At 38.0% G+C, this 26129-nt stretch overlaps 1 protein-coding gene across 1 annotated transcript in view; it reads right to left on the bottom strand.

Annotated features, from left to right (window-relative positions):
- The window catches only part of CTDP1 (CTD phosphatase subunit 1), a 99822-nt gene extending 73703 nt beyond the window's left edge, over positions 1-26119 (bottom strand). Inside the window, 7 exon segments of the mRNA XM_027662825.1 lie at positions 450-616; positions 1704-1794; positions 6389-6539; positions 7874-8002; positions 9432-9525; positions 12886-12969; positions 26046-26119. Coding sequence (XP_027518626.1) covers positions 450-616; positions 1704-1794; positions 6389-6539; positions 7874-8002; positions 9432-9525; positions 12886-12926 — 673 coding nt within the window. The 5' untranslated portion in view covers positions 12927-12969; positions 26046-26119.
- Positions 26120-26129: the final 10 nt, after the last annotated feature.

Here is a 26129-nt window from a genome sequence, read left to right on the forward strand (position 1 = left end):
TGTTGAGGCCAGAGTTTAATAACTATTACTTCCAAGTCCCAAGTGCAAGGAAGGGGACCAAAGGACCCTTCCCAAGGGCAAGGAAGGGGACCAAAAAGGAGAAACCTACAGAAAGCAAATAACTGAGATGTTTTACATGGGCATGTGGGAAGAAACTGTCCCCCTCTACATGTTCTTGAACAGTTTGGTGTATTGCCAAAGCAGCTCTCAGCCATAACAGTATTACCAGTACTCCACTTCTGCTGTGGTTGCCTGCCGAAAGGAAAGCTCTCAACAAAACCAGCCTCGTTTTACTGAACTACTCACATTTGAGCTGTCAACTACAGTAGTCTAGGATTTCCCATCTGAGTATAACTGCAATACCACTAAAGACCACCACAATGACTTGTATCAACCATGTTTTAAAAGTGGACAAAGTTGTAAAGGTGGTTTAAAACCAATCCAATTACCTTTCTTCTTCATTTGCATTTCTCTGGATCCAGGAGGTGCATTAATATCTCCTATCCCCTGAAAGTATACATACTTCTTCACAGTTATCAAATTGGGCGCAAACTTCCAAACATCCTCTCTATCATCAATGATGCAAACCATGGAATCCCCACATGGAAAGAGATCTCTAAGAGACAGAAGAGTTGATAAAATTGACCCAGTTTTAGAAATTTATATAGCAATGAAAGTAGTTTCCGTTGATGTTCTGGTTTATTATGAGTATGTCTGCAGAACATGATTATCCATTAACTTACAAAAATCTCAGCAATATTAAAATTACAGAATTCAAAATACAATATTCAAACAGATTAAAATTAATAAAAAAAGAAACACCTATTTTAAAATCTCTATCCCAAAGGCTAGAAGCAGAAACCAACGAACCTCTGCAAGAACAAAACATTACAACATTTCAGTCTAGTTTTCACTGTTTTTGTTGACAAACAGCCTGAAGTCAACTATTACATGGCCAATACATACCTATATATAAATAGGAAAAAAGACACAAAAAGAGTTTTTAAAGAGTAGGCTCATCCAATCCAAGATAAAGGAAGTAAAAATACTAATATCAACTCTCATGTAGGTGGAGGAAGAAGAGTACCTAAAGTGCATATTAAAAAAAACAGAGCAAGAGAAGAAAACAGCTTCTCATTTGCTACAGACACATGCAGAGAGGTAATAATTTTTAGTATTTCATAAAGCTAGATGAAACATATCTGTTTTTATACTCTGAAAAACGTGTGAACGCGAATTTAGATTACAATATGAATTCAAGGCTCTAGATGACCTAATTTCAAGAAACACTGGAGAAGAAAACCTGCTTATGGCACATTTGAAAGCCAGAATACTAGATATCCAATTATAAATTAACCTCGAACTGAGAGTTCTGGTTTAATTAAGAAAACCCACAACATACAAATCATTATAAAGATCACAAGACAAAGTGGAAATGTGGTTGTTGCAAGAATAAAAAGTGCAAGTGAAAACATGATGCCATTTCTTCACACTTTCACTGTTCTGCCACCACAGAACCCATTAAGTAGATGAAATACTGCAATGTCTAATATCTCAGTTTTACTGAGATGGTGTTGATATTTAAGAGGCAGATAAAGGACTATAAACATGACAAGTACAGAGGGAGTACTTTTTATTTTATTCAGCATATTTTCTCTCCTTGTTGTCCTGTTTTGTATAATGCTTAAGACCTGCATACATACCTAAGATTCCCAGTTTTAGAAAATGGATCGATACACTCATCCCTTGACAATATCCGATGGGAAAAAAGCTTCTTTTCAGGATCCAAAAATCCTTTTGGAAGAAGAAATTAAAAAGTTAATGTTCAAGATGTTTGTTCCTTATTGACGTTCTATATAATTCATCTCTTTTAGTCTGCACAACAGCAGTTTAACAGACAATTTTAAGGTAAGAGATTATATGGGAGAAAGTACAGCGGATCAAGTATTTGTAGCTAATTCAGTTGGATTAATTTTAAAAATCCCATCTCGCTTTCTTTCAAACTGAAACGAAGGTAACTTAATTTGACCGCCAAATTAATAAGGCTGAAAGAGATATGGCAGGTGATAGATACACATGATTTTCACAGCTTACATTTATTTCTCTATAGCTGGTTCTTTAAAGCTAAATGCTCTCCTTAGCTCATTATTCCTAGGGACTGCAGAGAAGTCTCAAGAGTCGGCAATGTGCTGCAATACTTAAGCACAGTGGACAAGTTAAGGGACAGTTCCAGCCGGAGCTCTTGCATTTGTAGGTTTTAAGTTGTACCTCTAACAACTACTTCAGTTCATCTACATATAATAAACATATCCTGGGATTCCTAGAAATATTTAGGTCCAGTTGCAGTAACTTTTCTGACTGCACTTTTTAAAAAAAAAAAAAAAGACAAACCAAAACTGAAACAGAAGCTGTGCTAGCTGATCTTAAAGCAAGGTAAAATGCCCTTATTTAGGAAAGTGGTGATTTGGGTGTACAAACACACATGCATATGCTTCTAAAGTAGTCTCCAATAATGAAGTTCACCCTCATGACCAGATCAAAGTCACGTAATCGCTTAGAAAGAAACTGGCATTTTACATGCTAATCTGTATTTTTCATTTTACTAAATTTGTACTGAAGTTAGCATCAACTTCATTCTTATGAATAATACAAGGCAGTCAATACTTACTTGGGAACAATTTTTTAAAGTTTTATTTTCTTTTATTTTAAATGGTGGCCATCTTATTGTCAGAAACAGAGTTCAAAATGACCACAGACTCTAAGGACCAACTTTAATTTTCTTTCAAGGAGCTTTGAGATTTTCACAGAAAACCCGTTCAAGTCTTTTTAGCTGTCTAGCTCCCAGGAGTACGTTAAGTTGGGAGTTCAAAAACAGAGGGTATAAATTAAAAAAAAAAAAAAAATCAGTCATCACGTCTGAAAGTTGATCTTATATGTACTTAATATTAATGTGTAATTGGAATAACTTAAAACCCATAAAAGCAAGAAAATTCCGAGTTAAGGACAGAGGTTCAACCTTAACTCACCCGACTATGCTTAAGAATTGCTGCAAACTCGAAGAATCATCCCCTGTAGTGAGACCCTTGCAGTACCTAGGCATAATGAATTGAGAGAATTAGCTACAAAGATTTATTGCCATGCACACAGATACTTTGACAAACTACATAAGCTGTCATACAAGTTGCTGTTCTTCCCAATAAAATTCTCTTCCACTAATTGTTTTAATACACTAAATTGGACAGGAGTGCACTGTTTACATGGTAAACCCGCAATGATGCACTCAGTTGCAGTGTTGTCTAGCTAAAACTGTAAGAAAGAGGAAGCTGAATAAAAAAGCCCAAATGCAGAAACCCTGTCTGCCAGGTATTAGAGATGAGGTAGCATAACAAAGGCAATGTTTGGTGAAGGTTTATCAATAAGCTACTACACTGAGGATACCGCTCAAAGATCCATCTGCACAGATAAAAGCCCACCTGAACAGAGTCGGGTCTTTCAAAGCTACTTGAGTAACACAGAAAACAGTACTAGTCTTTTGAGAAAGTTCTCTACAGGTCAAACTGTTTGGTTTCTTTTATATCCTCCCTAATCAACTAAATCAACATAACAAACAACCTTGATGTTTTCACATCTCAGGGGAAGGGGTAGATAAGGTTTTACTCATCATACATCATTTGTTTTCAGCAATAGTATGTTAATATAATCGTTCAAGCTTGGAAAAGGCTATATTGGTTATTCACTCTCCTATTCAGCAATTCTACTCCATGCAAGAGCAAACAAGACAACTAGTGAGTAGAGCACATACTCTTAATATTGAAACATTAACTTTTAATTGGTATATGACAGCAAATAGAACATAAATCTGACTAAAATCTTTACATTAAAAATATGCAGATGCAGGTATTTCCTCCAAGATAAAACTAAGCAGAGGCTACAATTGGCCAAAATAATTATGTAGTGGTGAAGTACTACAGGAAGCTCTAGATTATAAAATCCAAACTCATCTTCGTAAACATAGTACCAGATACCATTTTGTAAATGAGTCAAACTAATAAGGGGTTTAGGATAAATTATTTCAGCAGATATGAATGGTGTTTACAATTATCAGCTAATCCCACTTAACAGATGATAGAAGGCAGCTGAGATGAGAGAAAAGGACTGACAAGATATTATCTGTTTGCAAAAGCCTTCTAGGACATGAGAGGCGCAGCCCAGAGTTCAGATTTCACAAAGAAATATAGGATGTATATACAGGACGTAAGGAAACAACCTTCTTATGAGAAAAATCCCCAATATTTTGTTACAAGTTCTTTCTTTATGTAACATAGGAATAACAATAAAATATCAAACTGACAGGCCTCTGTGAGAAATCATTTAACCAATACTGCCATCAAGTGTTCTCTGTACGTATCAGCTACGCATTTCTGTTACCGCAGCTTGGTTGCACAGGTGAGCAAGAGACCAAAGACTGTATCAACTGTTTCTCCACAGATTTCAACTGAAACTATTGCCATTACTGCACAAGTAACCCACTTGTAGTTTGAATGCCTTTGATGAGGTTAACTTCAGGCAAAAATCCAGAAGCCTGGGGATACAGGGAAGCAGCAATACCCTAACTAGCTCGTTTGGTGGCCATTTCCTCTAGAGAATAATGGAGCAGCTTGAGTATGATGCCCACTAAGAGGCTTGTAACATTTCAAGTATCAGTCTGTCCTAGCATGGGGACTGTAAAGTAATCCAAATTTTACCTCAGAGATTAAAATGGGCAGAGGACCAAATCACACATAAAGAGAAGATTGAGCGCTCCTATATTATTAGTTAACCACCTCTGCAACTCATTCTTCTCCCTGGCTCTAAAGCCTATTTGCTATACGTCTTCTGATTTTATTTGGTATACATCTTCTGGCCTTAGGCCACATGCCAGATTTTGGTACACAGATAGAGGTGAGGAAGATTGTCCACCCACTTCTAAATACCACACAGGTATTTAAATCTAGCGTATGAGAAACTATCCCCCTTTTGTTACACAAGATAAAAACAGATTCTAAGAAGAACAGCTGGGTACAGAAGTGTCAATGCATTAGCAGTACACAGTGTATAATCCAACAGTGAGACTGACAAAGCTTTAGGAACATTCTTCAAACAATAGTCAATAAAGACTGAGTAATGTAGAAATGTTCACTTGGATGGGCAGGACAGGACACGGCTCTCAAACTTTCTTTCAAGGAGAATTAGCTGGAGACTACAAATAGGCATCACATTCTGATTACAGATATACTGTATGTTGTCATTCAGAAGTCTCATATTTGTCATTACAAGCCTCTCTGTGGTATTCAACATGCATAAAGAATTGTTTACTTATATATTTTTTTCCTAAACTGCTTGAAAGTTAACTAGGATAGTTAGCTCTGACTATTTTGGAATCTTCCTCTCTTGCCAAGAAGTGGGATAACTAAGACAGTGTTGTTCAAAGCACTCCTGGCAATAACACAAAAAAAGTAGATGTGAAAGACAACTTAAAGACATGGAACAGCAGCACGGACAGTTTGACATGCAGAGTCAGCCTAAAACATTGTTAATTATATTGTCTTAGACCAACAGACTTGATAAAGATAATGCTTGAGGAGATAATGCTATTCTGCCAGGGAAGACTAAAATTGGCTTTCACCCCATCTTGAGAGTTTAAACATATGGTCACATTCCTAACATGATTCTGACCCATATCCTTGCATAACCAGGGCAGTTTTCTTTTCTACTTGGAAAAAATTTCATTCAGTGACCCACACAATAGACTACCACTGCTATAATTCAAATGCAAGTTTTCGGTTACTAGGAGAAAATATTTCTAAGTTCTTGAAAAGAATATGTGAAAATACTGCTAGACTTCTGTTTTTCCTGAAGTAAGTGCATCTCAGCTCCAGGACATAAATAGAACTGCTGTAAATTGTTTTATAGCAGCAAAATTTCCTTTGGCAGAAGGAAACAACGTGGGGGGGTTGGTGTTCCCCACAGGAGGAGATAATCTCACATTGTTCGTTTTTATGGAACGGTTACTTTAGATTTTTAAGACAAGTGATTTTACAGATCATTTTTAGAGCCCATCAACATAATTCCTTAATTCAATAAGAAGGCACAAGTTGTCATGCCACAGTCTGATTCTCTAAAGCACATCTGATGGTGGAAAAAGATTATTTCTACTATTACAGGCCATACAGGCACTGTCTTGTAAACAAGCTAAGAATTGTACTTACAGAACTATTTAGGAGATGGCTTTGCACAAACCAAAGAACAAATACTTAAAAACAACCACAGAAGGAAAATTAGTCATGTGAGTATGAAGGCTGAGGATGCAAATATTGTTAATATTGTTAAACGTAAACATACTACTCACCTGCAATTGTATGTGCATACAGCCTGCTGCCAAAAGTAAAAACATGTAATTCGTAGAGCTTGGCAATTTTCTCCAGGAATTCCTTACAATGAGGACGCAAACGTGTGTGCAACATTGGCTCACCTCGACCTAACTGGAAATGAAATATTCCCTAGAAGAAAAAGCATGTTGAATGTTATCAAAACAGTAAAAAAAAAATGTCAGCATTCCAGAAGTGCCCTCTTCCATGACTTCCACTACCTTTATTTGGTCTGACTAGACTAAAGCAAGTTTTGGCCACAAGATTATGTGGATGAATAAAATCTGAAGTACATTTTTGCTCTGTGCCAGGTAGTCCAACAATAAGGTTTTCAAATGCAGGAAGCTGTACTGTTGAAAAGGTTATGATACAGGTGTGGCTTTCAATCAAATCTTTACTAATAGCAAACTAATCCAAGAAATTTCTCAAGCTGCTTTTTTCAGAAAAGTTCAGGATCTCACTCGAGTCAGTATCTCTCAGTGAACTTCACACATATACGTACTGAGCTCAGAGAAAGACTTTGTTGGATGAAAAAATATGATGTCTATGCAAATAAACCATCAGATGCAAACCAGGAAGGAAGTTTGTCGATAAAGATCCCAGTCAAAAATCTCAATATTTTAAAAAGTATTTTTCTTCAAACCATGCATTTACACAGGCAAAGGCATAGCCTTTCAGGTAAAAATGGAGGGTTTTTTAATCCTTAAATTGAATATTCATGGTTCCCTTTCCTCTTCATTGCAATGTACATCATTTTTTGCTAGGAAGTGTAAACACGTGTTGAACCTACTGGACATGCAAGAATGTCAAGAGGAAAGAAAGAACAACTAAGCAATCACAGTTTGCATGATACTGACATCTGAATTTGCATCCTCTGGTTCAAAGACACCGTAGACACATTTCAACATGTTTCTTGTTTTGGAGTTTCCAAATTGGAAATGTTACAAGCTAACAGTCCTTATCAGTTCAATGACAAGCATTTAATGAAGAAATTAAAAAGCAACACACAACCTCTCCCCCCCCATCCAAAAAATCCCCAAAGAGGATAAAAAAACTAGACATACTCAAGGAATGACAAGCATAGCAACACAGAGAATTGCTCAAAAAGGGACTTTGAACAGTAATTCACCATATCCACCTCAGACTTGGAGGGAAAATAGTCTCATTACCGAGTACTCAGCTTGTGAATTGCAGAGAAAGGAAAGCAGAGATTAAAATTAGCTACCTGAAATTTCTCTCTTAGAGTGATTAGACTGAAAAAGTGCATGAAAGCTTGAATGGAAGAAAGAAAACTGTCAGTTTCAATGTAGAGAGAAAGGAACATATTTCAGAAGACTTGTTTCTCATTTTCTGTTATTCTTTAATTGCAATTTTACCTAATCACAGCATGTTCTCTTAAAAAAACATCATTTAAATGCTAGAAACATTCCTGTTGTTACACTGGTTTGAAAGTTAACACCAAATACCTTGTTGGACATTTGTTGGCAGTGCTGTTCTGTAGTATGGATCAATGTCTGGTCCAAATCTACCATGAGCACCAGTTTTCTATTTCGATGTAGTCTCTGTTGATCTTCCCTTCCTAGCTGCTCAGCTTGCTGTAACAAAAATATTCAGTGCTAAGCTTAACTTCAAACAAATAAAATTAGGTTTGTTGCCTTTTGTGTATTGTAAACTTGGGAAGTAGTTCTGCTACAAACTAACTGCATAAGAAGTTATGCTTCAACATAACTGTAGCAATGACAGCTTTGCCAGCAGTTTTTCTACAGAAAAAAACCCCACTCTCAAAGTCTACTTTCAGATCTTTGTGACGCTTGTAACTCTTAAAATTGATGAGTTCAGCACAACTTTCAAATTTAATAAATAAGTAACCGTCAAATTAATTTAAGACCTAATGTCTTAAGAGGAAATAACAGTAGCTCTGGGGTACACAAACAAAAAGTTCATCAGTAGGTCCGAGAACTTTGACTGCTACGTTCAGTAATTTTGCATCAATTAGGTACAATCTGGCTGACAACACCAGGGTGAGTATAACACTGAAGCTGCTAATGACAGAATTATAACTGTCAACTTCAGATTAAAGAATATGTGCCTTCAGACATATTTAGTTAAGATTATGTAGTCCTATGTGGGCAATATTATCAAATTTCCTACACTCCAGTAAACCTGACAGAAGTTTACTCCTCTTGTGCACATCTACAAACTTTCAAAGTACCACATTAAGCTCTGTGTTCACTTGACCCATTTCTGATAGCAAGTTACAGTGTTACCGTCAAGAGAGAGAAACTGGAGCATTACAAAGCAGCAGGAGCCAAGTGTGAACTGCCCTTTCTAAGTCTCTACGATGGGGACAATTCCAGCTGCTTATATCTTCACAGTTCCTCTCACTGGTGTTCTTCTAAGAGTTACCAGGAAAAAAAAGTAAGCAGCAATATAAAGTAAAAAAAATATCAAGCTGGTAAGGAAGACAAACAGAATGTTTATCTTCAAAATAAACATGCTTTTCCCCCCTTAAGAAACTGAGGGATAAACAAGCATATTTTGATAACTCAGATTAACGGAATATTTGAAAAATAATGAAACAATTTTAACATACAGGCAAGTTGCAAACAAACAAGCTACACTATACCTAGTGGGAGCAATTACAATGTGAAGGGTAAAGCTAGGTTTTAAAGATATTGCAAGCTTTGAATACATTTCAGCTAGTGGAGCTTTCCACTAACTGCTCATTCTTAGAGATAAAAATATTCCACCAGTAAGTTTTCAGGCTGTCACAGATGTGCCATCTTTTCAGTACACAGCTCAAAAAAAAAAAAAAAAAAGTATAAAACCTGAAAACAATCAATCTAATGAAGTTAATACAGAAAACCCCTAGGCTACTGATGTTTAACCCCAAATTTGTCTTCAAGGGGAAGCCAAACTTTCTGTGTGAAGTATATACAACATTAAAGAAACTACTATAATTAAGTTTCTCAACTGTGGAGCTACTGTGAAAGGTGTGAATAAAGCAAGCATGATGTTACTTACCTCAGAGCTAACTTTCAGTTCTGGGACACTGTGAACCATTGACACAGTTGCTGTGGATAATGGCACATTCTGCTTTCCATTCCTGATTCGTATCCTAATCACATAGGAAAAAGAAGCATCAAAAGAGAGTAACAGTTTAGTGAAAAGTTGAACACGCTAAAATCTGTAGTATCAAACCAGTCCCCACCAAAAAAACTATGACTTAAGAGAGCTATTTTGACTAAATTCTTGTTAATGCAAGTTCCTAGACAAAATGGATAGAGATCAAAGGAACTCACTAGAAAAAACTCTGCAAAAAGTCACTATAATATGTTATACTTCCATATGATTATTTCATGACAAAGGACACTAAGATGAAACACACATCTATGTATTGATTTGCACTAGAAAGCAAGCTATAAACTAACTATAACCACCAAATCATTCAAATTTAAAACTATTCCTTTCCTTTTCTCGCAATCACTCTGCATGCAATTGTCTACTTTTTTCCAAGCCAGACCATGAAATAAATTTAAGCTAAGGATAGGCAAAGTTACTCTTTACACACAGTGGAGTGACTCACAGGTGACTGTTGCTTCAAGAAAAGCACCCGAAAAAACCCCCACACGTGCTCTTCCCATTGGCACAAACAGAAGAGGAACTGCACGTATGCATGTATCTATTTTATGTGTATGTTATACATGCAGCCTTACTCATGTATGTATCCACATGATACACAGATAAATACTAATACACACAGAACAGGTATCATCCTTGTGTGTATATGTGAGAGTGTGTGTGAGTACACACACAAATCCAAAATTCCTCGAAAATTGACCAAGTAATCCTACAGATCATCAGTATCACTAGCTTCCAGCTTACACAGATCACTCTATTTAAAACTTTGACATCTAATTTATGATTCAGAAACATTAAAAATATTACTGTACAAATTTTGTTCTATGTGACACATGCACATCTTTTAATTCTCCCAATTACCAGTCCTGCCAAGAACAAGATTTGGTATCATATCTACAATCAGAGTTGAACTTAACCCAGATTTCACTTCATGATAAACAAGCTGCTGAGGAACAACTGTTACTGCTCTGTGTTGAGGCAGACACAACCACAGACAGATACACTTTTACTGTACCCTAGTGTTTGGCACCATCGATGCCCAAGAAGGAAAGATATTTCATTTGGTCCAAAGTTTACATTTTAGCATCTTACATCCTTTGCTTCAGAGTTCAGAACAAGACAGATATAATCCTGAGTGACACTTTAAACAAGCCTTTAAAAACAACCGTTTTCAACCATTAGTTAAATCAGCATTAAGGATTGTTTAACAGAAAGGATGCAACTGGCTGTATGCTTTTCTTTAAGCAAGAAAAGCATCAATGCTTTTGAATTGCCTTCTGATGTAGGTTCAGCAGATGTAACACATTATTTCAGATGTTTAAGCCATTTTGTATAAAATGAAGACACGAACATAAAGACACAGTAAGGAGTATTAAGAGAGAAAAATTAATTCACCGGATACATTGAATTCATCTGGATTTTTAATGAAATGATAGTAGTATAGTAATATTTAGATGTGACTGTATTCAAACCTCAAATCAAGTACTCCTTCAGGGCAGACAAAGACCTATTCATAATTATCCTTTGTTAGATTTGCCAAATTATACTTGTTTACAAAATATTAACATTCAACTTCTTATTAAAAGTTATATCCAACCATTGACTGAGTACATATTGCATAACTTTCTCAGCATTCAGTCCACTTGCACTAGTTTATGGGATAATGCTCATAACATAAATCTTAATAATGAGCATGAATTAAAATGAAACCAAAGTATTTCTGGCCAAACAAAATGAGCATGTGACATTCATTTATAAAATCCAGGCAACTATACAGCCCATTTTGGAAAACAGCTGTTGAATTAGTAATTTGATATGCATAAGAAACATTCTCTTTACCAACTGTATTAGCAATGATACAGAGCAAAGGAGAAATACAATTATCTTTCGAATTTGCTTTCTTTTTTGGCTTAAGGCTTAAATTCCTTTAGTTCCGTGGCAGAATATTTCACAGAAAATTGAAAACAGTTCTGAAGCCTTAAATTGAAAGCACTGGAGACAAGCTAGCTCCCATTCAGACACAGTACACATGAAGTAAGGTCATATTAACAGGACTGCTATTACCTCAGAGCTATTTACACCTGCACAGGTGTAAATAAATCCTCAGGTTTATCAAGTCAATGTTGACACACCACACAACTCTCAGCCTCAGTGATAAGTACATGGAAAGCAAAGTAGGATACAATGTGATGAGAATTTGTGTCTGTATGCATGCTCTTTACATCTTCTACCTAGGGTACTAAGTTACCCTACACTACCTCCACAGAAAAAGAGCATGCACAGGTATTAAGTCCTAAATTTGTAACGTGAAGTGTAACTCAAGTACCCTTATGGCATCTTATTCACTCATATTCCTAGTTATAAAGTCCCTGTAATGGTTAAATTGAAATGCAGTTCCAAATAATGCATCTGTGACTACAGTGTCATACAGATAAGGACAAAGAGGGCACACATTCAAAAATTTCAGAATGACAAACAAGTGCCTTGTGTAAATTGCAAAAATAAATAAAGACACTTGGCAAAACTGGCCTAGATCTTGCCTTTTCATGTGTTGGTTTTATCTACAAGGAACACAGATTCCTGTCTAGAAGCAGCAATTTTTCAGTAAAGAAATATGATTACACTATCAATCATGTGATCAAAAATTAATATATTCAGACCACTCAAATTTAAGCAACAATTTAATGAGCCAATCTCAAAAGATACAATTTTTTAAAGGAAATGTGAAAGAGTACTCTATGCTGAAATTTAACTTTAGAGGAAAACTCCCTCTCAGATTTCCCTGTAGGAGTGCTACTTCTGTCAGAAAGTATGAATACTGTTCTCCCCTTCCATCCCCTTCCACTACTACCTACCATTTCACAGTTAACATTACAGGTATGATTCACAATTACCAAGACCCGGAAGAAAGCATCAAAGGAGATGTTACAGCAGACTTCCAGTACCTGAAGGCCCTACAAGAGACCTGGAGAGGGACTATTTACATGGGTCCTTGACAGGACAAGGGAGAGAATGGCTTTAAACTGAAAGAGAGTAGGTTTAGATTAGATATAAGGAAGAAAATGTTCTCTGTGAGGGTGGTGAGGCACTGGAACAGGCTGCCCAGAGAACCTGTGGATGCCCCAGCCCTGGAAGAGTTTAAGGCCAGGTGGGATGGGGCTCTGAGCAACCTGGTCTAGTGGAAGCTGTCCCTGCTCATGGTAAGGGGGTTGGAAGTAGATAATTTTCAGGGTCCCTTCCACCCAAACCATTCTGCGATTTTATTAGATGAGAGAAAAAGCTTGGACCCCTAATCAGAAGCAAGGCAAAGCTGGAAAAAAGAGCTGACAATACTTACTGAGTTAAGTCCTGACCACATTCTGCACACAAGCCTTTCATAACAACAGGATGGCTGCACCCTTCCAGTCTCACCAAGACAGTCCTGAAAAAGATGTAGGTATTCCATTTATTGCAGGTAGATTACAGACACTTAAATTAGAAACTGCAGACTGAAAGAATTCTACGAATAAATTCTGGTTATGATTTGAGTGTCAGTCCCTTAAGATATATGCTTTTACAGCAACATGAGGAAGAAGACAACCAAGTAAGTATTCAAATTATTCATTCTCACAACTTTAAAAGTCACTGAAACATATATTAATGACAGTTTCTAACCTTGGTTTAGCAAAGAAGTTCAGTAAAAACAAGCACTGTTTGTCCAGAGATAGTTTACATTCAATTAGATACAACCCCCCGTTAATACACTACTGAACTACACAGTAATGAAAACCAAATGTGGAAACTTCAAAATCATGGAAGGGTTCAGGTTCTCTTCTCCAAAATCAATGACTCTAATGAACCTAACACTGCCAAGTCAACCACTAAACCATGTCCCTAAACACCACATTTACATGTCTTTTATGCCTCCAGGGATGGTGACTCAACCACTTCCTGGTTCCAGTGCTTGACGACAATTTCTGTGAAGAAATTTTTCCTCATATCCTGTCTAAACCTCCCTTGGTACAACCTGAAGTAATCTCCTCTTGTCCTACTGCTTGTTACTTGGAAGAACTAAGCAACCCTCACCTCCCTACAACCTCCCTTCAGATAGCTGTAGAGAGCAGTAAGGTTCCCTGAGCCTCCTTTTCTCCAGGCTAAACAACCCCAGCTCCCTTAGCTGCTCCTAATCAGACTTGTGCTCCATCCTTCTCCAGCTTTGTTGCCCTTCTCTGGACGTGCTCCAGCACCTCAATGTCTTTCTTGTACTGAGGGGCCCAAAATTTAACCCAGGATTTGAGGTATGGCCTCACCAGTGCTGAGCACAGGGGCAGATGAGTTCTATACAGACTTCATCTTAGCTTATTATTTTCTTGTGTCATGGTAGAAGCATATATTGCTTCAGTCTTCTCACAAAAATATTTTTATTTTTGATCCTTAAGCCTTGCATTTCCACATTTTAAAATAAAGACATAAAAAAGGATATTTTATTCTTTCTTCCAAACAATAGCTAAATCAAACCAGAAATTAGAGCTGGAAACCCAAAGTGTAACATTCACTATTCCAAACTTTTTAGAAGACAAAGTATGTTTTTCAGATGAGTAGTCCAATTAAAGTATTCCTTGTTTAGTTATCAAAATTCCAGGTCTTAAAAATATAATCATTTACTTTTTCTCAAACACTTGAACAGTCATTATAAGATACTTTTATTTTCTTCAATACAGTTGGAAGAACCGATCTTTCAGACTTATTTTTAAAAAATTCTAATAGGCAGATATAATTCAGCTACTACAAAATTTCACCAACTCTGATCATGAGCTGCAGCATCTCCCTAATATTTTTTAGAAAAATAAAAAGTCAAGTAAAAAAAAGCCAAAAACCATCCCCCAAAACCCACCAACAAAACCCAGGCTCTTTCATAAGCTGGCTGTAGTGGTTTTTCTGTGGCTTTAACCTGTACTGCAATAAGCAGACTGCACCAAAAAGAAAATTGTTTTGCATGCTTAAATGTCTCATTTGTATCTGACTACCAAGTGTTTGGTAATTCCAAACAGAAATCCACTTTTTAAATGATACCTCCAACTGCTTACTTGCAGTGTGTCACTTGTTCCTCAACAACCAAAAGACTGATGACTGTAGCAACAAAACTGCAGTTCATGCCCATGTTGAGGATTTTTTCCTCTTTGAGAGCAAAAACTAGATTCAGGTCAGGTTTATTTCATGAGAAGTCTTCACAAGCCATCAAACTATTAGTATTGCCATTTACAAAAGTGCAGATTTATGCCCTTCTCAGTGGCAGGCACTATCTGCTTGGAAATTACACCTCCTCTTCCTGTGTGAACAGTTTAGACCTTTTTTAAACATGGTACAGAGTTCACAGAAAACAAATAATAATTGCTCAGTCTTGATTTTTAAAAAAAACTGCACAAGTGAACATATTTTTATGGCCTTTCACTGTTGACAATTCACTGTTTGATTACTTAGTTCTCCTCTTATCCCCCTACATTTGTATTACTTTATTTGACTCTTTTCCCTGCTCCCTTCGACAACATGTTTGTCTTGTTGTCTTTTACCTTGATTTACTGCTAAGCTCCTTTTTAGGCTACCAACTCACACTAATAACCATGTCAGAACTGCTCATCTTCACCCTGTGTTCAGTGTATGAATCTGAAATTACAGACACCTAAAAAGCCAAAAAAAAAAAACAACCCCTAATGATATGAGCTACAGAAACATACATGAGATTACAATGACTGAGCTTTTACCTCAAATTAATTGGTTTTCAAACCACAATATCTCTAGGCATTCTCTACTTTGCATCCAAGGTAACCTCACACTCCAGGTATGCAACAGGAGGAGCTGGCTTACTCCTGGCTGAGGTATGATTCAAATTAGGATATGCAAGAGCAGAGATTCTTAAAGGAAGGTTAGAGTTCTAAGTTATTAATTGATACTGTTCCTAAACAACACCTCTTTACTTGGTCTCATACCAAACATCACCACTAAATATCAGGTTTGCCCCTGCACATCTAAATATGACCACAGCTGCCACATTTAAATGTGCTAGAGATAAAAGGTACACAATACCAAGCCCTCTGTCATACTGTTCTCTGTGCTGACATTTAACCCAAAGGCCAGAGGAAGAACTCCAGAGCACCAATGAACTTCTGAGCAACATATAATCAAGTGGTCAAGTTTCAAGTACAACTGTCAGGATCTTAGGCAAACTTCTGCCAGGAAGAAAGCCCAATACTACTCAGTGCTGCAGAACACAAGCCTGAACTCCACAAAGACTTAAACATACTTAAATTTTAGTACACATGCTTTAATGACTAAAAAGCAACAAACACAGAACTCAAGTAGAATGAGTTATGAATTTCAGACCTCAAAGCTCTCCTTTTACTGGTGAAGTGAGGGATTTTCAAAATATAATGGTCAAGATCCAAGACAATTATCAGACAAGAACAACCTGAATCAAAGGCATTTTTAAATGGCTGCATATACCAAACAGAGGTTCAGGTTTCTGCTTGATCTCTTCTCTGGGTCATAAGTGAAACCCACTTATAAGAATAGAGCCTTTCCCTACTCCGTTTCTGCAGAGAGGAAACAGATTCCCCACCTGCTCTGCACTTCAAATCTGAAGAATTCCAATACACTCTACTGCCGGCAGCACTAAAAGCATCTTCCTCCTCTTCCCCAAACTCCTTCAGTACCCCCTTGGGTACTGAAGCAGGGCTCATCCCCTTCTTCAACAAAAACGTTCCAAGGAAAACTGCCACAAATGATGCAAAATCTTTTTCCAGTTTTACAAACTGTCACAATTGTGCAGGTGAGCTGGGGGAAGCAACTGGGTAAGAACCATTGGGTTACAGCAGGCACATGTTTTGGGGGTGGCTGTGGAGGTGGTACCTCACTCCAATACCCAGCCTGACAGCCAAAGGACTGCAACAGGACCACAAACTGCCCACATGGTTTCTTTGGTTTCTTTTAAGTAAAAAAGTACAATGGGATTTAAGTGAAACTTGAACTAGTAAATAAGGAAACTCACTATGGGATCTTATTCACATTCTTTCCAGATGTGCTTTCAAACAAACAGACACTAGGTGTGTCATTATAGCAAAATCTTACTTTTTTTGTCCGCAGTCTCATGAATAGGGACAGACATTTACTAAAAGCCTCAGGATGGAGATGATCATAAGCCTGTCACTGTTCTCCCAATACTTCCGTACTTATTCTGTTTCTAAACCAAGTCTTTTAACAATATCTGCTTTAAATTGGTACCATGGGACAGAAAAAAAGGGAAAGCTTTAGTGAAATCCAGTATGAGCATTTTGCTTTTATTAACAGAGGAAGTCAGTGCCCTTGCTAATTTTAGGGCGTGGTCATTAGCGTTGACTCCAAATGAAGAACTGTGTATCAAGCGTAACCAAGGCTCTGGTTCCTGGTAAGTTAATTACACTGGGAAAGCCAGCACAGAGTTCTGGTATCTATGGTACTCCCCAGTTGTAGCAACCAGTTTATGTCATCACTGAAGTGAACACACCGAAAACAAAAAGCAATCCCCTAAAGGTTTTGTTAAGTTTTTTTGGTTTTAGTGGTTTTTTTTCTTCTCAGCATGATCTAACACTTCCAGCAAGGAAGAACCACAGCAGCAAGTGCAGGGGAACAGAAGCAAGAACTTCTTGATAGCCTATCACAGAAGACAGCAACTCCATGCATCAGGAGGGGCTGGCCAGCTGCAGCACAGCTGCAGAGTACAGTGGCCATGAGACAGCTTTACTGGAGACACCTAGAAAGAGCTGTACCTTAAGGGAAGCCAGGATAACACAGGAACAGAGAGGTTGTCTCTGTTATTCATAATTAGTCTATCTTGACCGTACATTAGCCATGTCCTTTAGTACAGCTTGGCTTCACTATCAGAAGCAACTACTCCAATAACATGCTGCCAAAGAAAGGCAAACTTCTTTTCCTCCCCACCCTGAGGTTTCCTCTGAAAGCCCACCCCCTTCTTTGGCACTTCAGTACCCTGGAAGACAGAAGAACTCACCAGGCATATCGAAATTCTCTGCTGGGTTTAGAATCAAAGCAGCAGATAAAAGCAGTCCAGCAAGGGTGACTGATCAATGCTGCAAATGTTTTAAAAACAGGGCTAAGACTGAGGAAAGACACAGGCAGTTTCAACAACTCACATTTTCTCCCCACAGTGACCAGATTGCTTTGTTAGCATTTATTTTGCCTACCTGTTCGAGACTAGCTTGAACATCTCCAAGTCATGAAGACATAAGTTTTATGTAAAGTTTGTTGCAAGGAACCATAGAAAATGGTTCCTGGCATAGAAAATGTAGTGCAAAAATACAGTGCAAAAGTTACAAGATGAAGCTACTGCTCTGCATTCACTTGTATGTCATGTGAGTCTGCCAGCAGCCAAGAGGTTGCTGAGTTTCCTCAGATCAGTTTGGGATAAGGATCCACATCAAATACCACAAGAGACACAGAGTCCAAGTTGTCACTGAGATCACTTAAAGCTGGTGTCCATGTACCCTTGCAATTAGCATTAGAAGATGTAAAACTGTACTAATGTAGCAAAATGAGACTGCTGGTGTGCAAGTGAACAAAAGTCCCTGCCCTGGTTCTACAGCATGCTCATGGGTATCTCAGATCAACTGTCAAGGGGTAGAAATACCAAATGAACACATCTTCAGATCAATGATTATTAATACCAACCCTTATTGAATGAACCAACTGATCTAGAACAAATAAGAGTACACAATCTTTCAGCTGTCAGATGAAGTTAGATTCAACTTAAAGCCTGCTTCTACAGTTTAATGTACTCTAATTTCTGAAACGCTGACATTTTTGTTAGCTTACACTAGAAGAATATGTTGTGGTGTGTGACTGCAGCATTTAGAACCACTACTAAGAGCCCTCGAGACCAATCTGCATGAAACCACAGCCTTTATAACACACAGGACTCCAGTTTTGTAGCCAGGATTTTTTCAAAGCCTTAATCACCTTGATATACCATGTAAGAGTATTTAACCACTGGATTTATATTTATTTAACCCTCATTAATATCTGGAAGGAAGCAGAGAGTCCTTGAATAATTGATTAAAAATACCAAGGATCACAGGGACACATGGCCCTTGTTCATACAGCCTCTAAGATGTTGGAAGAAACATGTCTCAGCAGTTCACTACAGAAGCCACTTGGCTTACACTCAAGTATAAGCAGAGAAGGCTGTATTTCAAATACGCATAAGCCCCAAAAGCCTCACCCAAAAAAGCCAGCCTTTTAAATAAAAATAAATTAAAAAAACCCCCGAACAATACTCATGCCCTATCCTAGAATGATACAGACATGAGGGTAAAAACAACTACAGAAAAACTGCTGCGAGCAGTAGCTCACAGAAAACATAATTCGCACTTCAACGCATCATCTCAATTCTCCAAAGCTAAAGTGGAAGGAAATCACGGGTCTTGAGATTTTTTCCCCCCCCCTGTTAAACACAAACTATTCACAATTATGAGCTAAAGTGTTGTGAAATTTTTTCTTCTACTTTTCAGGCAAGATATCTGTTCAAGCTTAGACTTAGGTCATGAATGCCAAGAGAAACTTAGGCCCAGAGTTTCTGGATTTTATTTATAACCCAAAAAACATCTTGAGCTTGAAGTAAGTCTATTTCCATTTGCCAATGTGCAAGGCTTTAAGTATTTCCATTTATTTCTGGAGAAGAATTTGCACTACAAGCAAGGAGGTAACCTTCTCACCTTCCATGCACACATCTGTGGACATCTTCCTGCATGTTACAAAATGCCACTGTTAAAAGTTAACAATAAAAAGGTATAAAAAAAAAGGCAAATGGGTTTGCAGTACTCATTACATAAAATCTCGTAAATTTTTCAAATATGATTTACAATGGGTTTTTCAATTTTATTTAGAGCATTTTAAACCAGAAGTATTATTATTTGGAGAATCTTAAAAAGGTGAAGGTAAGCATATAGTTTTCTATACTTTTATATAAAATCCCCTCAAAGCAATGAAGTTCATACAGAATGAATGACGCAAGCTCTTAATTCTTTAACTTGTTTCTTTAGTATTAAGCAGTACTTCTTAAAATAATAGATGAAAATAGGCTATCATATCTCAACAATTCACTAAAGCAATAAGCAGTCTGCAGTCTATTCCCCCCTTATTTATTGTCACCTACTGACGTTACTTTTTATGCATTTGCATTTCTATTGCCACCTCTCTCTGACTGCAGTGTTTGTAGTCAGACAGCAGTTCCCAAATACTTGCCACAAAACTCTGCCTTAGAGTTGAGGAACATCCATCTGACAGCAGGATAAAAGTCACCCAAATCTACACATAGCAAATACATACATACGTGATGAAACCTGCCAACCTAAGTGGCATTTATTCAAACAGTTGAAGAGTGGCAGCTGTATACCCTTTTAATTGAGAGCACAATAATCAACCTGAACCTGCAGTTTTCTCAAACCACACTTTAGCTTTCACAACAGTTACTACAGAATGTTACTCACAGATGAACTGCTGCAAATCCAGGTGACAGTCTAGCAACCTAATCCCACCTCTAACACCTTCCCCCCCCCCATCTCTCGTTCAGGTAAAGGCACATTATTTCCCCTTATCTCAGACCAGTTTACCACTGCATTCCTCCTACCCAGAGTCAAGATCACCTGTAATTACCTGAACAAATCTGGTTTGCCTCCTGCACCCTTAGGCCCACATGTAGAGAAACAGCTACACAGGAACAGCAAAACAGCCTGGACACCAAAGCAGAGAAAGGTGACTGAGAAAGAGACCATTTCACACACACAGCTGGCAGCAAAGCTGTAAACATGGGGTTTACCTCTCTCTCTGCATAAGAAATCTGGAAGGATCTTGTGACCTCTCCCCTCTGCCTTAGAAAGCTGCATCTATTAACAGAGAACATTATACCTTCTCCAACCATTTCATTAGCTGCCCCACTAAAAATCAAACACTTAAACAATCACAGTCTGTTTGTCTGTTACTTTCAAACAACAAATAAAACAGAAAGAGACTTACTGCAGGATGCAGAATCCTCAAGTCTTAACAGTTTCCTCCCCACCTTTCCCTTTTTGGATATTGTCGCAATTTTTTATCTCAACACTACATTCTGCATGTTTTCCTCTGGGACTTGCTGTTAAGCCAAATGAATACACTTACATAGGAAAATTTAACAGCCCTTAACACCTTTAAAAGCAATTATGAACAAGACTATAATAAGTTACACAGCAAGGGTTCAAACCAAGGAAGCAGTAGCTCCACGTTTGGCAACAGCCACGTGACATCAACAGCATCAAGTGAGCCCAGAATCCAAACACACACTCCAAAAGCTAAGCACAACATTTTAGAAGGCTGTTCAGCTTATAAAGGGTAAGTATAATAAACAGCTGCAAAATTAACGAAGTTCCCTTCCTGTCAAGCAATGCCTTCCCTGGCTAGAATCACATGCCACCCCTCCTTCCTGTGAATGGGAATTCATAGCTCATTCCACTAAGCTTGGTCTGAGATCCTTTGCCTTTCACATCAGTTGAATGATGCAAAATATTAGATGTGATTTTAAACTAGCAAGCAAACAATGCAAACAGTTCTACTCTAAATGTCTAAATCGCTGCCTTAATCTACAGTTTTTCCTCAAAACACTTGCAGAAAAGCAATTTTAGTATTGTTTTGGTTTTGTTTTACTAGTGTAATAGTGGCCTCGTCCCAATTCTTCCCTTAAAAAAGGACATACTCAGAAAAACTGATGTGTTTGTAAGAAGTAATATACATGGTATACTATCACCTTTCACACAATTATGCACAAAGTAAAAAATGTTCTTCTGGATCAAAATGTTTCTGATGAACGATATATTTTGCGTGAATCACCCAGCACCAGCCCCGTTAGCCTAAATCTAAATAGTTTCAGTCCCATCATATGACTAAAGAAAAAAATCCCTCCCCATTGCACTGGAAAACACAAAACCTTTGCTCTTAGTTTGAACAAGTGTTACTACAGACTATCATACAAAATGCCATATTGGACATGTACAACCTCAATAATGTTATTTCCCAGTGCCAACATGTCATTTATTCCCCTAATGACCCTACTGGCATTTACACAATCACTTTGATCTGATCTATATACAGGCTACTGCTGAAAGGACAAATTACCCTCCCTTTCCCAACACCACACTTCTGTTGCAGGAAGTGAACAAAATGCGGGAATTGATTGCTGTGGATGCTTTCACAGGTTGGGTGGGAAGGATGGAAAGAAAGAAAGGATGACAGACCAAGCCATCTTTAGCTACATGATTTCCAACACGCTACTTAATGGAAGCTAATGGTACACAGAAGTTTGAGCATCCCTTCCAGTCAACTCCTGTATTAGCCTGAAGCAACCAGGAAACCATGGTCTAAGGAAGCCACACCGAGAAAAACTGCAGGCACAAGGCTCCTACAACCACACTACAGGTAACTTCCAAGCCTGATGCCTGTTTCCAACCAAACCCGACTGAGTAGCTTATTCTCTTAGATAAAGAAGTTCCTACAAGTTTTGTGAAAACATGGTCACGTAAAGCAAAGTAACTTTGTCCTCTACTGTTCAGCACAATGAGCTGTAGTGTGAGCTCCCAATTTGTTGGGTGCCAGAGAACTAGAACAGGAGAAAGAGAAAGTAACGAAAGACAAACTCCCCTAATTTAGAACTTGCATTTTTTCAATATCCAATTCAATAAAACACCAGAGAGAAGCATTAAAAAGTAGGCTTTCTTACTATCACAGTATATGGTTGGAAGGAAAGGGGAAAAATATAAAAAAGAGAGACAGTAAACAGGTCAGAAAAATGAATCCCAAAACTTAGTACATAACAATGGGATGACTCCAAGCATACAAAGGAATTCAGCAAGAGATAGAGTGAGCTGGGATTGTTAAGTATTATTCAACAGTCCTCAGCGTTTGGTAATAAGGTTTTTTCAAGACCCTTATAAGCTCATTAAATATTTGTCAAGATATTATGCAAACGTTTGTGTTTAACTGAAAGAACAAGTTGTTTTTCCTGTAGTTTGTTACAAGTGTCATCACTTCAAAATAAAGTGCAATTCATTAGCATTTTATTCCCCTTAGAAGACTGTAAGATGCAAGGTACTGGGGTCTAGGGTTAAGTGTCCTCATCTTGGGTGGTAAGCTAAGCCCCGAGGCTGTGATATTAGGCAACCTAAGGAAGATATATTTTCTTCATATAATCAAGTTTCAGACACAAAAAACCACTGAGCAACACCACAAAAATCTACAGTTTTAGAGAACAAATTCCCACCTTTTTCCTCTTATCTACTCGAAAAAGAAGTTTTGCTTCACTACAATCCAGACAGGTTTAAACAAGATTTTTATTACATATGCTTTGTAGAATAATGCAAGTTTTCATTATTAAAGCTATGTGATAAGACACAAAGACATCCAGGTAAAATGTACAGGTAATAAATATTCTGTAATACTCTACTAGAGTATTACAGAGACCAGAGACTTGTGATAATCTTATCCCATCAGCAGGGCCCAAAAGCAGATCACCATTTTATATTAGAAACGCTTATATAAATATTCACATAAAACATTAAGGATGACCCAACCCAGAATCCTGACACACCTGTAGCAGCTTCAGAATGATTAACACTGATGGGTAACTGGCACTAATAATACACAGAGCAGTGCAGCATTTTAGACATTTTATTTGTTGCTCCTGCCAAGCATAGAAATTATGCTTCATTAACATCAAAGGCCTTTTGTTAACTGCTTACTGTCATCCCTGCTATCTGTCCTAACAGGTCAAACATGTTCCTCTCTCAAGCCCCAGTTTAACACGTGATGCAAGCCTACCTCTGCTAAAACAAGCAAAAGTCACCTCCTGTCTGCCTTGGGCAGGCATCCTCTCCATCCTCTGCTCTGTGGACAGGTTGCATGCCTGCCAATGCTAAAAAGTGGGTAACCAAACTACAGGAAAATTAAGCGCTATATTTGTGCAAAATTACTTTCACATAGCAAAAGATTTCATCTCATGCCTGATATAAAAGAAAAATAACTAAAAGTTGGAAATGTGTCTTCTTAATAGGGAGAGACTTGTGCTAAAAGATATCATTTTCAGAAATAATGACGACCAAACTGACATAGAAGAAACCTCAGATCACTCACACTGTATACTCTCAAACAAGGAGGTTTGATGAACTTATGTTTTCACTTTCTGATGGGAAGGAAAAATACACGACAGAGAAACAGGGTTTCCTACAGTGTTTCAGGATTGGACAAATATTTGCAAATATTTTTGGGTCATAGAGAATGTGGGGCTAAACTGACAGAGTTGACTCTTCTGAAGGAAGCATGGTACCTACCATCCTGAATAGTCTGGATTAAAAGAACTGGTATTTTCTGGAGACAGCTACGTTACCTACTTAAATCACACCTGCATTTCAAGAATGCACAACATGAACAAATATTGAAATAAGTAATGAAATATTATTTCCATTACACAAAACGGGAAGTCACAGGCAAGAGAGTAAATGCTCTCCAAAAAAAAAAAAACCACCCAAAACCAAAACACTTTTAAGTGACCAAAGAATGCAGTTAAGTCTTCAATTGCTGACCAGTTCTACTACCTTTACGTCATGCTTATTCTGTCTCTTCACTTGAGCTTTTCTTTTGCACTCACATAGTAAACACCACTAAAGCATGCAACACAGAATGTACATCGAAAAGTCAAAAAGTCAGAATTCCAGACGTGTACCGCCTAGCAATGTTCAATATCAAATACTAACTTTTAGTGGTATACAATAAAAATGTTTTAGAAGCCAACAACAACAGTAATAAAGAACACAATTTATTTTCTAATTGTCTCAAAGCAAGGACTTGCAAGTCATAATCAAGTGACTCAAAAGCAGACAAATCCAATAAGATCACTGTATAAAAATTGATGCATTCAAGTCCTGAAATTTACACTGAGAAAAGCTAAACCTAAAATGTGGCTACATCAGAGCCAGACTACTTTAAACTGATTATATTTACCATACAGAATATTTTTATGTTTTGTTTTTCCTCCCAAATGCTTAGCTAATACAACAAAAAGACAAGATAAAGTTATCTCCCCTTCTACTCAGCACTGTCAAGATGAATTTCACAATGCACATGGTGTTTTAAAATTTTAGTCTATATTCTTAACATGTGTTTTAGTCTGACACAGTACCTTTGTTCTAGATCAGGTATTAAAGATGGTCCACGTTGCACTAGATGCAATAGCAGAACACTGATGTGGCACAAAAGGAAAGCCACAGTCTTATCTCAGAAAGAGAGATCTCTGTAGCAAGAAAAGCACAGCTTGTATCTCATCTGTAGCACATTATATTATTGACTGATATAAAAATGAATCAGACTGTTTTTTTCCTAACCTCTGAGAGTATCCCCATACACAGATGTTTTGCACATACTAGTGACTTTCAATCAAGAAAGTTTAGGCCTGGCTACACCCACCCAAAAATCAAGAGAACTGCAATAAAAAAAAATAGCTTGCTAGAGTTTTTCATTAGTTTCCTGCTGAGGAAAAAAAAAATCTTCTTGAAGCACAGGGTAGCTATTTATTAGCCCAAATTAATCTAGAAATTTGAGAGGTCCACTATCTATTAGGCAATTAAGAATTTAAAAGTCAAACAACATCCAGTCTTATCAAGACAAACCCATTGCAATACTATGGTAAAAAGTCTCATTTAATCCCTTGCTCTTCTGAGAGTTCAAGTTACACTACCTCATTTATATTTGTGAAGCCTTATACATTAAAACATCTACAGTATTAAAAGCATTTAGGCTGCTGCTATTAGATGCATGGTGCTCAGTAATTTTAAAATGTCTTTTCGCACCACTATTAAAATTCCTGCTATCGAGTAGGAAATAATACATCTGCTACCTAAGTTTTGCACCAACCTAAGAGTGAACTGCCAAACTAAAAAAGAAAAAAAAGTATTTTAGGACAAGAGGCAACAAGCAGAAATTGATGCACAGGAAGTTCCACCCGAATACGAGGAAGAATTTCTTTACTGTGCGGGTGACCAAGCACTGGAACAGGTTGCCCAGAGAGGCTGTGGAGTCTCCCTCACTGGAGATACTCAAGAATCGTCTGGATGCAATCCTGTGCCATGTGCTCTGGGACGACCCTGCTGGAGCAGGGAGGTTGGACCAGATGGCTCACTGTGGTGCCTTCCAACCTGACCCGTTCTGTGATTTCCCCCGACACGGGCGGGGAGATGCGCAGCTCTCTGCGACAGGGCCCACAGCGAGGCGCTCCGCTCTGAAACGCGGGACTGCAGCACGATCCCTCCCCGGCCGCTTCCTCCTCCTCCTCCTCGCACGGCTGCTTCCCTGCGCAGAGCTCCTCAGGAAGGCTCTTTGTGAGCAGGGCCCGGCCCGGCCCCTTCAGGAGAGGCGCGAACGCGGCGGGTGCCGCCCCAGCCCCGCACTCACCCTGGCGCGATGACCTGCCCGGGCCGCGCACAGAGCTCCCGCACCACGCCGGGCCGCTCCGCCCGCAGCCTGCGCTCGGCGCCG

The sequence above is a fragment of the Corapipo altera genome, unplaced genomic scaffold (assembly GCF_003945725.1).
Source record: "Corapipo altera isolate COAL_440 unplaced genomic scaffold, ASM394572v1 359, whole genome shotgun sequence".
NCBI classification, from domain to species: Eukaryota; Metazoa; Chordata; class Aves; order Passeriformes; family Pipridae; genus Corapipo; species Corapipo altera.